Genomic DNA, 16,558 nt, shown 5'->3' on the forward strand with positions numbered 1-16,558 from the left:
ATTTAATAGTTGCATCATAATCCCTTGTAACAAAAACAATTGTGTGTGCAACCGTGCCACGTACTAAGAAACCTTTGATCCACATGTAATTTGCAAACACACAAAGATTTGTAGAATTATTGGTGGCCAAGTTCGAATGAGGGAGCACGGTGTACATGTGATGCATCAACCACTATAATTGTGTACCCCCTCTCAAGAAAAAGAAACCATGCCATATTTTCAACTATCAACCTAAAAACTGAGGAAACACCATAGGGTATGAAAAATATGAAAAGGGCAAAAAAGAGGTGAACATTTAACGTGGAGGGACAATGCAATTGGCACCCCTTTGTATAATTTCACCAAATAAACCCTTTTGAGAACTTCACATTCAAGCTGCATACCATGCAAGAAATCGGAGATGGCATCTAAAAAAATTCAATTCTAGTACATTGATATCGTCCATGATCTGGGGATTGGAGATGTCCATAGTTTAGCTCTTTTTTCCACCTTGGTGCCCTCGAAAAACACTGAAATCTTTGTGGATAAAAGGCGAGGACATACCTAATCAAACATTAAACCCGTATTGAAAACCCCAAAATCATGGCACACAATGAGTGAAAAATCTAATTCATTAATAAGTTAGAGAGAGAACCTTTATAAAGCTATTAAAGGAAGGACCTTAGTAATCTGACTCCCTTTTTTGTTTTTGTTTTTTTGTTTTTTTGTTTTGGTTTGGGAAAATTCAACTCTCTCCCATCCATCAAATCTCTCTCCTTCATTGCCTACGCTTGCTTTACACTCGCGCATCACGCCTTGCTCCACACCGGTCACGTTCCCGTCGACCGCTCACGGCGCCTCCCCCCCTTTTGGCTCCACTCACGCTCACGCTCACGCTCACTAGCGTTAACACCCACCGCCTACGTCATCTCCCCACACCCCTGGGCTTGCGTGGATGAGGAAGGCGTTGGCCGTAAAGTGAAAGAAGGGGAGCGATACTGGTATTTCTCAAAATTGAGTTAAATATAGGAAAAATCATACAAAAAATTTGACAAAAATTATGTATAGCACGGTGTATAAATAGCCCCCTGAGCTAAGAAACGTTCTTAATATACGGTTTTAACGACGACTCAAGTTAATGCAATTTGGTTGCGTGCATTCACTGCTGTGAAAAAGAGCATCAAAATCATGTTTTTCGCGTTCTTGCAATCAAATTCACATTGAAAAGATAACGACGGTAGGATCTAAACCTTGGCTATTCTGAAGATGAACCCTTCACTTCAAGCTACTAAACACTGTTGGGCTCTTTCTAGCTGCTTGACTCTGCAACAAACATCTGCCAAGTTGACAAGAAAAATGAAACGTGAGATACTCTGCTCAAATAGCTTTAACTAAAGACCGTTAACAATGACTCAAGAACAAGTATAGTAGCATAATAGACTTGTGGACCCGAACTCGTCACATTCATACTGACTTTCCTTACTAACATGCATTCATTAGCTGCTCTTCTGTAAGATTTATGTTCTGCTGGCAACCATTACAGATGTATATTCCATGCTACCAGACTCATGCAAACACTTCAGGTTACTAGTGATGCTACGTGCACATATACAGTCGTGTTGTTCTCCCAACCCACAAAATTCAGACAGTTCTGATTCATATTCAACCTGTAGTTGTTATTGCTGGCATACATGCTATCGCACATAATAGATGTATCATTTATATATCACTGTCTCGTTCAGGTGATTTGCAAAACTCAACAAAAACCAAAGTGTAATCTTGACTCCATGAGAGAACTCACAAAGCTTCAAATCATGCATAGCATAGACCACACGCTATGACATCGACACTCACGTCATTGATACCTAAGATTAGGTGCAGGTTCACGCACAAAGATATGCCACCATAGTAGACTAGTCTTCATAAATGAACCATCGAAATGAGTTCCTCCCTGGAGGTGAAGGGCAGACTTAGCCATGATGAAGGCTAGCACTAAAGAGCACGCGAACACACAGCCACACCCGCTAACTCGATAGCTGGTTGGGCAATGGCACTGCGTGGATAGAAAGAATTAATACAAACCAGCTATCAAGTTAGTGTGGAAAGAAAGAATAAATACAAACTGCAACTTCGATGAGGACTCCAAAAGAAATCTGCATGTCCACTAATATGACAAAAAGATATACCAATGTAAAGTCAGGTTATTTCACAAAACCCAAAAGCGATCTCGACTCCATGAGAAGACGTCTACTCACAAAGCTTCAAATCATCAACTACATGCATAGCATAGACTACAAGCTATGACATCCCCACTCATGTCATAAGCACCCAAGAGTAGGTTCAGATTCACACAAACATATCTTCAAAGATAAACCATTGAATTGAGTTTCTATCACTACTCGGGAGGTAAAGATAAGACTCCGCCATGATCAAGGCTAGCAGTAGAGAGCGAGAGCCCGAGTGCAGCTCGCCCACACCCGCACCCACACACACACACACACACATGGTAGCTGGTTGGGCTGAGAAGAGAGAGACAGACATCACGGATGCATCATTTAATGCACGCACAACACACACTTTTTTTTTTTTGGTAATATCCAGTGCAGTATATTTATATGCTCAGAAGCTTACAAGGTGGGAAGTCTCCGAAATGGAGAGTATCCCCGATGTCAGAAACATAAACAGAAAAGCTCTATGCAAGAAGCATCCATATCACCCTCATGGTAGGCATCGTATAAGGATTGCTGCAATGAGGCTCGGAAGGATTCATATGACTGATGATTCTGCTGACCCATCTTACTGGGATTCGATTGGACCCCTCAAAGGTTAAAGAGATCTTAGATTGGGACATCCCTCAGACCGCCCAAGAGATCCGTTCTTTCGTAGGTCTTTGTCAAGCCTACAACACTCATGTTCACCAATTTTTCAACCTTGCAACACCTCTCATCGACTTGCTCAAGGGGGTGAAAACTCGTAGACAAAAAGTCACAGTCACAAGCAAGGCGCTTATGTATTCCGTGCACTCCAGAAAGTAGCCTCAGAAGCGCTTGTTCTGAAGTTAGCATCTTGGGATGAACCTTTCGAGGTCATTACTGATGCCAGTATTGTAGCCATAGGTGCAATTCTCCAGTAGGACAATATGCCAAATTATGCTCACTCCAAATTGTCCAAAGGGCCCAATATCTCACCCAAGAAAGAAAAAGTGAGTATTGAGACAAAGACCGCATAAATCTGCCAAAAAGCCAGAAATGTTTCCCGAAGCTATGACTGGGGAAACGGAGCCGAAGAAAGTCTGAAATTCTCCTGAGGAGGATCCTGGAACAAGGGCAGTGCCAAAGTAAATGAGGAACAGTCTCCAAGGGAGCTTGATATCTTAGACATGTAGATGGTGCAATGTGTCGTTTAGCTAGTGTGACCCCCACTGACAATGTGCCTGTCAAACATCTCCAAAGAAAAAGTCTTTGTTTCAATGGCATTTTACACTTCCACAACATCCGGAGATTCTTCCGCCACCACGAGAGGGGCTTCCTTATGTGCCACAAAGAATTAGCATATTGCTGAATCCATGGGGCAGGCTGAAGAAGGCTGTAGGCTTTGATGGAGGTCAAGGCAGGAAGAGAAATAGGATGGGAGTGTGTAGTAGATGGCTGCAATTGCCAATCCATAAGCCTGTCAGTATCAGCCATAGGTGGAATAGGTAGAAAGGGACGTAATAAATCAGCAATTTTCTTCCATATAGACCTATGATGCATTCCCAATGCATATGAAGCAGTGGCCTGAGGAAAGGATAAGACATATCCCCGATCATCTACCACATCATGTATGTACCTAATTCCCAATTTCATAAGATTGTATGCCCGAACAGGTTCCTGTAAAGCAAGTGGAATGTCAAAGATGGCACTCCAATGAATACTTTCTTTCCTCATGGAGTTTGTCCCCAAACAATTATCAGGAGCGCATTTGACCTTAGAGAGAACTTGTTTCCAGTCAAGTATCAGAGCAGTAGAGAAAGGACAACCAGGTATCCTCCCTACAAATCTCCCAATGACAACCTCCCAATGATCCGTAATCCAATGACCATAAGCACAAGTCCTCATGTTGACACACATGGATGCTAACATACAAGTCCATGGCTATTGTTGGCGAAAGAAAGTATGCAACATAGTGGCCTTCCTTGCAAGCACATGATATCTTATATTGAGAACATTAAACCCACCATGCATCCTTGGGGAGCACACCATTTCCATCTTCATCAGTCTCAATGCTTTGACAGCAGTTTTAGTCTTCCATAAAATCTCCATAGCTTGGGAGTTAAAAGCTGAAATATCCCTGGAGGACCAATGCAATAAAGGCAAATAGAACTCAACATAGGACATGACAATGGATTGTACTATTCTGAGCCTGACATGAAGAGGCCAAGTAGAAATCTTCCAGTATTCCAGTTTATGTTGAAGTCTTTGGAAAATCCATTTTAGCTGCTGCTTTCTGGTGATATGCCATCCTATGGGATATCCCAAATGCCTGACAACATCTCTGGAATGCACCACCTGACCAGGCCAAAGAATAGAATGCCAGTCACATTGTTTCAGGGGAAGTAATTTGGATTTGTCAAACTTAACATGCAGTCCCACTGCCAAACCATATAATGATAGAGTGGCCATAAGCATGCAAAGTTCCTGAGGAGAATTCTGTGGCATGAAGAAGGAATCATCAGCATATGCCTGTGCCAAAAAAGATGTAGCCCCTGGGATTTTAAGACCAGTCATCTGTCCCGTGTTTGTTAAATGATCAAGATACATCAAAAGAGGATGGGTGGCAATTGCATAGAAGAGAGCACTAAGAGGGCAGCCCTGTCTAACTGATCGACCCAATATCCATGACCGAGAGAGATGGCCCCCAAGAATGCACTGAGCAGTGGAGCCAGAATAAAGCCAATAAACAGCATTTGCCATCTTGGGACCAAAGCCCAACTTTATCATGATCTGAGAGATAAAATCCCATTGAACATTGTCAAATGCCTTAGCAATATCCACCTGCAATATAAGCACATCTTGATGCGAATACTTAACATATTCAATTGCAATCAAGGCATTGGATATATTGTCATGGATTTGTCTTCGCGGGACAAACCCATACTGATGAGAACGAAGGCCTGCATGCAGTATCCTCTGAAGCCTATGCACAATCATCTTGGCAATAAGTTTGTAAAGTACAGGCATCAAAGTAATAGGCCTCCAATCCGATATATGATCACACAGATGTTTTTTGGGCACAAGCTTGACTATGCCATGCTTCCAAGAGTGCGGCAACTGATTTTCTTGCCAGGCAACATTAATCATTCGCAAGAGGACCTCTTTCAAATCATCCCAAAAAGAAATAGAAAATTCCACCGTAAGGCCATCCCAGCCAGGGGACTTGCATTTGCTGAGGTGGAACAATGCATTATCAATTTTTGTGTCAGTGAAAGGCCTCTCCAAGGTAAGAGCATCATCCAGGTCAATTATTCCAGAAACATATTGAAGAAATTTAGTCCTGGCTTCAGTCACTTGATTTGATGGGGAAGCGGGAGCTGAGAACAATTTCTGGAAATAATTCTGACATTCGTCTTGGAGATCAGAGAAAAAGTGAGTCCAAGAGCCATCCAGTTTCCTGACCCTTAGACATGAATTTTTCTTTCGAGTAGCATGCAAGCCCTGGAAAAAGGCTTTTGATGAGCATCCCTTATCCATAAGGGGCTTCATTCTTGCCCTGATCTGCCATTTGTGCAATTTCCTCTGATCATTAACAGCAAGCTTAGATTGAGCATGTGAGAGGGAATCCTTTTCTAAATCAGAGAGTGGCCTTGACTGAGAAAATTCAGTCAATTGTTGTGCTGTCCTTTTTGCCCATTTTACCTCATTCCTCCATTCTGTCATATGCCATTTGCCATACTCACTAATGACATTCTGCATACGAGAGACGAAACTGTCCCAAGCATAATTCATGTCCTCCTGTGCATGCAATGACAAGGGATGAATGGCAAATCTGATTATCTGCTGAAAGTACTGCTGTTAAAAATAAGCCCGATTACCATGCAATAATCTACTGGAGAAGAGTGGCAAATCGTCCAGTGGCATGCCAAGCTGCAAATTCATCCACAATGGAGCATGATCTGATAAGCCCAATGAGAAATCTATAAGGAGACGAGGGCTAAAATCTGCAAATTGTTGTGGATAAAACAAATACCATCTATCAAGCCTTGCCCAATATGTAGTAAGTGCATTATGATGAAAGGTATATCCAGGGACTGAGCCTTGGAGAAGTACCCATAAATCTTCAGCCTGCACTAAGAGAAGCATGTCATCCCATTTCTGTCTCTCCAATGATAGCATATGAGATCGTGAAGTGGTGTTATCTCTAGGCAGAGGGGAGTTATTAAAATCCCCACAGATGAATGCATTGGATCTCCATGGATATCTGCATATAGAATCCCACAATGAAGCCCTCATGGCAGAGGTCTGGGAGGCATATACTGATGCAAACTCAAGAGTATCCCCATTGACATTGCATTGTATGACTATCCATCTGCCACTGCTGTCATTGAAGGCCAACTGAGGCTCCAACTCATGTCTAACCAGTATGCATACACCTGAATAGGTACCGGTACCAGCATAATATATATCATAGCCGCTGAAAAAAGCATGATGTCCTGCCATGGAGTGTTGATTATGCTCTTGCAAACAAACTATATCTGGCTGCATTTTATGTACATAATTCCATAAAAGTCTCCACTTTGAGGCATTGCAGAGGCTCTGTACATTGTATGTAAAGCACTTAAGTGTTTGAAGCATGAGAGAGGTATGTACAATAGAAGTAAGGATAAGAACTAAACATCAGAGGACTAGGCCTCTGCCTGCATAGGCTGCATGCCTTCATTACTCATGACAGACATAGCATTTTCCACCTCCTCTGAATCACAAATGGGGATGCCCTTCTTCAAAACGCCCACCCAATTTTGAAGGACAGGAGCAGAGGCTGAAGTAGAAGTTTGTCCTGGTAAGGGAGAAGAAGCATCCCATTGACGAGATTGAAGGGGGTGTTGCTTCAATACAACCACCTTCTTGGGCTGTTGAAAACCGTCCTGATCAATCCCCACAAGTTCCTTCATTTTCTCTTTCCCTTTATCTTTTCCTTTTCCTGCAAGTGATTGCAACTGATTGACTGATTTTGTATTCTTTGCTCCATTTGTATTTGCTGTCTTGGCTTGCAAATTCTCATTCTTCTCCCGTGTCTAGGGTGGCAAGGCAGTTGGGGGGGGGCTGATGCAGAACCATTGGGCATTCAGAGGCTAGATGCCCAAACTTGTGACAGGCAAAACATGCACCTGCAAATACTCCCCACTTCAATTCAAAATACTTTTTGCCCAAATTAACTCCCTCAACTTCCACTGCAATAGAAGGAGGGGTAGGTATGTCAGTGTCCCATAGAATGCAGAACCTGTTATTACGGTTTCCCATGGGGCGGGGAGGACAAATGACCTGTCCCAAGGAAGCAGCCAGGCCAGGCAACTCCTCACGCATATAGTCCGGGAAGTTAGCAACCTCAACCCATACAGGGCAGTGATGCCGTATAAGACTCTGATAGTCCTTATTTGGGGACCAGGGCATAGCATGTACCATTTGCCTCCCATAAAACAGGGGAGAGAATTCAAGAAGCCTCTGCTTGCATAAAGCATCTGATAAATGCACCTCATAAAAGCCTCTGGAAGCAAAATACACTCCCTCCACAAAGCATCCTCCAAGGATGGACTTAATCCACTGGGCTACATCGCTGGCTGCGGGGATTCTTCCTGGAAAGAAAATTATAACCGCGGTTTGAGACAACTTCCGGAGGGGATTCACAAGGGACGGCAACTTCAATTTATAAGTAACCTCTGGAACCGGTTTGCCCCATTCCTGTCGTGACTGCTGAAAGTCATCCTTCAAGGTATCAAACACATATTGAGCTTCCAGGGTAAATCCATCATCTATTAAAGATGACTCTGATAGGCGGCGCTTGGCATCCATTGACCTGTCTTTTCGTGCATATGTACAAACTTCCAAACCCGAGGCCATTATTGAAGCAGTTAAAGGAAAGAGCAGAAAAGCTGTCGAAGTTTATAGAGAAAGGGCAGGAGAAAAACTGTCGAAATACAGGCAAGGAAAGAGCAGAAAGGCTGTCGAAGTTTACAGAGAAGGAGCAGAAAAAAAGTGTTAAAGGTACAGGCCAATAGCGACTGAAAGGAGTTAAGTTACGTAAGCAGGAAGAGGCAGAAACAGCACAGTACGGCTAAAAGGTTGCAGGGAGGAAGAAAAGAAAGCTGCGAAGGAAACTACGAAGGGGAGGGAAAAAGACGGGCAGAGAGCAGCTGGAATCGCGCGCAGCAGGGGTCACGAAGCAAGCAGTTCCGGCAATCTGGAAGACGTGGGATGCACCCAGGAGGCGGAATTGACTGCGCGAGGACTTTAGCAAGGCGTGATGGCGTCAGGGCTCAGCAGGGGTCTCTCTCTCTCAACACACATGCACGCACATGCATGCACACACACGCACGCACCACACACACACACACACACACTTTTTTTTAATAAAAAAAACCAGTTGAAATTGCATTATATCATAAATGTACAAAAGGGTTTGACATCAAGAGGATGTCTAAACCCTAGAACTTAAAAACAACAGTAAAAAAGTTCTATGCAAGAACAGGGCAGTGCTCAAGAAAAGAGCCTATGCCCTATCCATCAGAAACAGTAAAAGAAAAGTTGAACACAAGAAACATCCAAATCTTCCTCATGTACGGCATCATATAAGGACTGCCGCAAAGAGGCTCGGAAGAACTCATAAGGGTGCTGAAGGGGTGAATTCAGATATGCATGATTTCGCTGTAGCCAGAGGGTCCATAAGGCCCAGTATCTGATCCAATGGAAAAAAAGAGAATACTGTGACAAAGAAGCTGATAACGTGCCAAACATCCAGAAAAACCTGTAGAACCTGTGTGCAGGAAATCTGAGAGATAAAAAATAGGAGATCTTATCCAGAAGGTCTCTGGAATATGAACAAGACCACAATAAATGCGGAATACTCTTAGTAGTATGATGACATCTTGGACAAAGAGGAGAGGCAATCCTTCTTTGAGCCAATTTCACTCCCACTGGAAAAATACCAACAATGCATCTCCAAAGAAAGAGTCTCTGCTTCAATGGCATTTTCAACTTCCATATCAATGTCAGTTTTCCTTTCCACCAAGCTAAAGACTTATCCAGATGCCAAAGAGAATTAGCATGATGAGCAATCCATGGAGGAGGTAATATCAATCGATAAGCCTGTATAGAAGTCAATAGATGCAAAGGCTGAGAGGATAATCTTGAACTTGAAGACTGAAGATGCCAATCTTGAAACCTGTCTCTTACATCCAATGTTGGAATCGGAATGAAAGGGTGTAAGAGATCTGCAATAGCTTTCCATATAGATCTATGATGCATCCCAAGATTGTATTGTTGGCATGCTGCCGGAAAAGAAAGAATTTGCCCTCGAGTATCTACCACGTCGTCAATGAACCAGATGCCCAACTTCATAAGATTGTAAGCTCTGATTGGTTGTTGTACAGCAAGGGGAGAGTAAAAAACAGCACTCCAATGTATGCTTTCCATTCGAAGCGAGGAAGCTATAGAAGCAGGATGGGGAGACCATTTGATGCGAGAGAGCACTTTCTTCCAATCTTGAATCAAGGAAGTAGAAAATGGACAACCAGGGATTTTACCTTGAAATTTGCCAAGTACTACTTCCGATGGATCAACTAACCAACGACCATAAGCATTTGTGCGCATCTGACCACACAAAATTGCCAAGATGATAGACCAAGGCTGCTCTTGTTGAAAAAAGGTTTTGAGCATAGTAATCTTTCTTGCCAGCACATGAAATTTGATGTTTATAATATTCAAACCACCATGCATTCTTGGTGAGCAAAGCAGGTCCATTTTGAGCAACCTTAAAGCTTTTTTATGAAGCTTAGTTTTCCAAAAAATCTCCATGGCTTGAGACATAAAAGAAGAAAGATCTCGAGATGACCAATGTAAGAGAGGAAGGTAGAACTGGACATAAGCCAGAACAATGGATTGAACAATTCGAAGCCGTACGTGCAATGGCCAAGTGGAGATCTTCCAATATTCTAATTTGTCCTGAATTTTGTTTAGCACCCAAGATATTTGTTGCTTATTTCTGATTTTCCAGCCAATGGGATAACCCAAATGTCTTACTATGCTTTCCGGATAAATAATCTGGCCGGGCCACAGGATAGCATGCCAGTCACAATGCTTGAGAGGTAAGAGTTTTGATTTCTGAAAAATAATTTTTAGACCAGCTGCCAACCCGAAATCTGAAAGAGTATCCATCAATAGGCGAAGCTCCAGAGGACTGTTCTTTGGCATGAAGAATGAATCATCTGCATAAGCCTGTGCAATGAAAGGCCGTAAACCAGAAATCTGAAGCCCCTCTAACTGTCTAGTATCAACCAGATGATCCGTATAAAGAAGCAAAGGATATGAAGCAATAGCATAGAACAAAGCACTGAGAGGGCATCCCTGTCGAACTGATCGTTCTAGAGTCCAAGACTCAGACAAATGTTTCCCTATAAAGCATTGAGCAGTGAAATCTGAGTAAAGCCAATATATGACATTAACTAGCTTTGGCCCAAAACCAAGTTTAGACATGATTTGAGAAACATAATCCCACTGTACCGTATCAAATGCCTTTGCCACATCCACCTGCATGACCAAGACATCTTGAGCAGAGTATTTTGCATATTCCATTGCAATGAGAGTATTGGAGATATTATCATGTATATGCCTTCTTGGAACAAAACCATATTGCCTGGGATGAAGTCCATCATGAAGGATATCCTTTATCCGATGTACCAACATTTTAGCAATAAGTTTATATATAACAGGCATCAAAGTGATAGGCCTCCAGTCATCCATTGTCTCACACAGAGGTTTTTTGGGCAGAAGCTTAACCAGACCATGCTTCCAAGCCGAGGGAAAGATGTTGATGCTGCCAGGCTACATTAATGAGCTTCAAGATTGGACCCTTCAATTCATCCCAGAAGGCTACAAAAAATTCAACCGTCAAACCATCCCAGCCTGGGGATTTATGTTTACCCAAATGCTTGAGGGCTTCATCCAATTCAGTATCTGAAAAGGACATTTCCAGCATTGAAGCTTTTTGCAAAGAAACAATACGAGAAACAAGCTCAATAAATCTGCTCCGAGCCAATGCAGCCTGAGGTGTAGAAGAAGATGGTAGAGAAAAAAGAAGCTGAAAATGATCCAGACATTGTTTTTCTAGCTGCGATAAAGTCTGGGTCCAGAGACCATCGGGTTTCCTGACTCTCATGATAGATTGACTTTGTCTGTACGTGTGTAAATTTCGAAAGAAAGATTTCGAGGAGCAACCCTTATCTAGCATAGGTTTAACTCTAGCCCTTGTTTGCCATTTGGAAAGCTTGCGTTTATCATTAGCATCAATTATGGAAGAAGCACAAGACAATGAATTCTGTTCAGAAGCAGAAAGAGACCTTTGATGGCTAATCTGTACCAAGGACTGCTTGTATGATTTTGCCCACTGGATATGCTGTCTGGTTTCTGCCATGTACCATCTTCCATATTCCTTAATGACATTTTGAATACGATGTACAAAAGAGTTCCAAGCAAAATCCAGATCCTCCTGAGCATGGGATAACAATGGCTTACAAGCCAATCTGATCATTTGCTGGAATTTTTCGTGAGAAAGATATAATTGATTAACCTGCAAATGTCTGACTAAAGAGGGCTGAATATCATCCAGAGGCATACCAAATGAAAGGTTGAGCCAAAGTGGAGTGTGATCAGATAGTTGTTGAGAATAATCAGTCCACATTTGACATGTATAATCATCATATTGCTGAGCATGAATAAGATACCATCTATCAAGCCTGGCCCAATATTCTGTAAAAGCATTATGATGATATGTGAATCCCAAAACCGAAGGGTGAGTTGCTGTCCATAAATCTGCAGTATGAAGTGATGAAGTCATATGTTCCCATTGCTGGATTTCAGAGGGAAGCATATGGGATTTATGTGTGGTATTGTCCTTCCAGTGAGGAGAATTATTAAAGTCACCACAAAGTAGAGCATTTGAGGACCAAGGATATTGGTTTATGGAGTCCCACATTTGAGCTCTGGAAGCTGAAATTTGAGAGGCATACAAGGAGCCTATTTCAAAAATCTCCCCATTGATCATACATTGGATAATCATCCATCGGCCACAAAGATCATTATATGCTACACAGGGCTGCAGATCATGTCTGGCCAAAATACACAACCCAGAGAATTGTCCAGATCCTGCATAAAATATATCATATCCTGAAAAGAACCCATGCTGGCCAGCAAAAGAATGTTGATTATGCTCTTGCAGACACACAACATCTGGATGAGTATTATTTATATAATGCCATAGGAGCCTCCATTTATGCTGATTGCAGAGGCCCTGTATGTTATAAGAAAAACATTTAAGAGAAGTACGCATGAAAATATGTACAAGAGATGAGCAGTCCTCAAAGAGAAAGGGAGGAATCAGGCCTCTGCCATTGCCACAGGGTCTTGCTGACCCTCAGAATCCAATTCCCTGACTAGATCATCTTCTTCACAAAGTGGAATACCCTTCTTAACTGCATTGACCCATGCCTTTGAGATGGGGCTGTCCGAAGAGGTAGAAGGTTGACCAGGAGATGGAGCAAAAGCATCCCAATTACGAGATTGGAGAGGTCTTTGTTTGAGAGGCACCATCTTCTTTGTATTCTGCCAACCCTCGTGAGAAGATGAATTATTTTCCACTAGCTTGCTTTTTCCTTTATCCTTGTTTTGAGCTGAATTGGCTTGGTTCCCTGTATGAACTAAAGGCTTTGCTCCTTTAGCTTCGGTCTTTTCCACATAAGTCTTTTGACCTCCTTTAGTAGATGGCTGAGGAATGGCAGCTGGAGGAGGCGGATGAAGGATCGAGGGACACTTAGATGCCCGAACTTGTGACAAGAGAAACAAGCTCCAGCAAAAATGCCCCATTTCAAAGTAAAATATTTCTTTCCCAAATTAACACCCTCAATCTCAACTACAATAGAAGAGGGGGTTGGTCTATCAGTATCCCATAAGATGCAAAAACAATTTTTATTACCTGTGGCACGAGGGGGACAGATCACTTGTCCCAATGTCATTGCTAAACCTGGAAGCTCTGTTCTCATGTAATCTGAAAAATCAACGACTTCAACCCATACAGGGTAGTGATGTTTAATGAGATTCTGATAATCCTTATTAGGAGACCAAGGCATGATGTGCACCATTTGACGACCAAAAAATAAAGGGAACATTTCCAGCATCTTTTGTTTTGTCAATGCATCCAAGAGATGAACTTCATAAAATCCTTTGGAGGCAAAATAGACTCCTACATAGCATCCACCTAGGAGAGAATTCACCCATTGTCCCACATCATTAGCCGAGGGTATTTTACCTGGAAAAAAGATGATGACTGCAGTTTGAGAGAGCTTCTTCAGAGGATGCACAAGAGAAGGCAACTTCATCTTGTAAGTGAGTTCCGGAGCAGGTAGTATCCATTCTCTTCTACTTTGTTGAAAATCCTCATTCAACATGTCAAACACATAGGAAGCATTTTCGGATGAAGGAGCTATGGGGGGCAGAGATTCCCTTGATTGTCTATTAGGTTCAGGAGAAAGAGCTCTCTTGACATAATACTTGCTTGTTTCTGCCATCGAGACTATTCGATTCAGCAGGAAGACACAGATCAGAAAAAAAGGGGGACAGCGCTATTGGAATACTATCTTACACAGAAGGGAAAACAGAGACCTGTAGCGAGGCGCGCGCACACACACACACTTTTTTTTTTTTTGTAAAGCTTAATGTCATTAATTACAGGTGGGAAACCTCAAAACGAGGAAAACCCACCAAAAAGATCACACTTTTTATTTACAAGTGGGAAACCTGTAAGCGAGGAAAACCCAGAAAAAGAAGAGTAACTATAGGCTCCACCACCTAGAAGCAATCAAAGTAAATCCTATAAGCATCAAGAGTGATGTCCCCAGCATCATAAGCAAAATGAAGCGCGTGACCAAGCGAGAACTTGAAGTAATGGAAGGGAACAATGTCATTGGCTTGGAACATGAGGTTGTTCCGAACATGCCATATGGTCCAAAAGACCCAGAATCAAACCCAGCTGAAAAATACTGCAAACTGAGACTGTGATGCTTGTAACACCCCAAAAAGCCAAAAGCATCTGTGAAAAATGCCCGAAGGGAAACGAAGGCGAAGAGCAGTCGAGACCTGGCGAATGAACGATCTGGAGCATACGCACACACACACACCCACACACACACACACACACACACACACTCCTACACACGCAGACAGGTCGCGGAAGAGAGGAAGATAGGGCAGATTGACGATGAGAATACAGTGTTTCTGTGCGCTAAGAAGGGACCCTCAGAAGGTCGCGAAGAGGGCTGCAGGCCCGACACAGACCAGGAAGCAGGCGCGCCTTACCAGACGTGCTCACACACAAGGGGCGAGCAGGTCGAGCAGAACAGCAGGCGAGTCGCGACATCTCACACACACACACACACACACAAGTACTTTTTTTTTTTTTTGGGGTAAAACCAATGTTCTATTACATTACTCTACAAGAAGCACCCTCAGTGTGGGTGTTTCTCATTAATTCACAAAACTAAAAACATTGGAAAAACAAATCTAGATGTATTTGATCTAGCTGTTGGAGCTGACGGCAATCAAAGGATTGATGCAATGATTGATGGAAGTCGTAATACTTGTCAATCAGGGTGACTAGAAAGGTAGTCGATTGCGTGTAATTCAAAGGATCAGAGAGCCCAAAATCTTGTCCATTCAAAAAATGGAGCCATTCCTGCTAGCCTCCTCTGAAAGATCCAAAAGTTCCTAAAGATATGTGCACCAGGAAATCTGGTAGATAAAGTATGAAAGAAATCTTGGGTGTCAATAAGGCGCCATAGCAAGTGTTGGATGGTCTCATTAGAGCATGAACACCTTGGGGATTGAGCAATAGTAATCTTTCTTGTTGCCAAAGTTTTACCAACACGGAGTACTCCTACGATAAATCTCCATAAGAATACTCCTTATTTTAGTAGCAACTTGCTTTTTCATACTTTTTGCAAAGTTTGTTTCCACCATTTTGCTAATTTATTTTTATGCCATAACATGTTTGCATGCTCCAAGAACCAAGGCCGTAGAATGATCAATCTACAGACTCTTGTTGCTGTGATTTGTGAGAAAGGAAATTTTATTGAAATAAGTGTCTTCTGTCTTTGTAGTATCCAATCTTCCAGTCTACTGTGTTAACGGTCATGTAACACATTCTCAAAGGGCTCTAGTTGGGTTCTAATTTGCTGCCATGAACGTCTATAATGCATACCCAAACCCCATCTTCTTTGAGCCTATGGGAAAGATAAAACGTGTCTCTCAAGGGATATGACATCTTGCACATTACATATTCCTTTAGTAGACAAGAAATAAGATGATCGAGGTGTAATCTAGCCATACTGTGCTAGATGCAGGCCCCTATTCAAGATCATTTTGATCCTAGTAGTGATCATTTTAGTGATTAATTCTACATAGATCACAAGCATCAATGTAATAGGCTGCCAATCAGAGATATTTGGGTTTGGTACCAGTTTGACTAACCCCTCTCGCCAAAAGGATGACATAATACACTGTAACCATGATTGATTGATCATACGCAAGAGTGGTTGTTCTAGAATTGAAGAAAGACTACCACAATTAAGCCATTCCAACCTGGGGATTTCCATCAACCCAATGATTTATTTGCAATGTTGAGTTCTAATTCCGAGAATCCCAGCCGCCCAAAACCGACGGCAGTAGTGTGGAGAGGACCGCCGCCGCTCAGCTCGCAGGCGGCGCCTCCCACCCAGCTGGCCGCGCGAGTGGGCAGCGAACCGCCACCGCCTGTGCCTGTCTCCTACGCCGGCAACGTTACTGTGGCCAGCGGCACCTTCCGTCATGGCCAGTTCGGACCACCCGTCTGCACTGTTCCGACCGCCGTCTGCACGTATCCGGACGCCACTCCCTGCGGGTCACTCCATTGCGACGCATATGCCTCCAGCGCCGGCCTGTAGCCTGACACCACTGTCTGTCGCCAACCTTAGTTTTGCTGCATTGCCTGCCGTCTGCGCCTGGCATTTTTGCCTTCGATGCACAGTCTGGCACCGCCGCACGTGCCTCCCCTGCAATTCCGTCCCATCGTCTGCAATAGCCTCTGCGCCTGACGTTCCGCTGCACATCCTCCACTACAGACTGTCCCGCCACTTGTACTTGCCACGTGGGCCAGACTGTCCTGCCACCTGTGCCTGCTGCTTGTACTTCCCACGTGGGCCAGCTTCAGAGTCCCAACACACCTGTTGCTTGTACTTGCCACGTGCTCATCTCAGGTACCTTTAATGGGGATTTTTATTTTATTTATAAAAAAAAAATGCAGC

The 16,558-nt window shown here is 43.0% G+C and overlaps 1 protein-coding gene across 8 annotated transcripts in view; it reads right to left on the minus strand.

Annotated features, from left to right (window-relative positions):
* Positions 1-281: 281 nt before the first annotated feature.
* Positions 282-16,558, minus strand: part of LOC147635179 (golgi-to-ER traffic-like protein) — a 168,894-nt gene continuing 152,617 nt past the window's right edge. For 2 of the 8 annotated variants that reach the window (XR_015266609.1, XM_086802380.1), the window contains exon 12: positions 984-1,315. Coding sequence is in view for 4 of the 8 variants with exons in the window: in XM_086802380.1 (XP_086658506.1) it covers positions 1,289-1,315 (27 nt within the window). In the remaining 4 variants the exon portion in view is untranslated. Of the gene's footprint in view, positions 544-983; positions 1,316-1,361; positions 2,144-16,558 lie in introns of those variants that run through there. The other 6 variants (XR_015266607.1, XR_015266608.1, XR_015266606.1 and 3 more) reach the window with 6 other exon arrangements.

Source organism: Cibotium barometz, chromosome 9 (genome assembly GCF_041138505.1).
Source record: "Cibotium barometz isolate CiBa-2024 chromosome 9, ASM4113850v1, whole genome shotgun sequence".
Taxonomy (NCBI): Eukaryota; Viridiplantae; Streptophyta; class Polypodiopsida; order Cyatheales; family Cibotiaceae; genus Cibotium; species Cibotium barometz.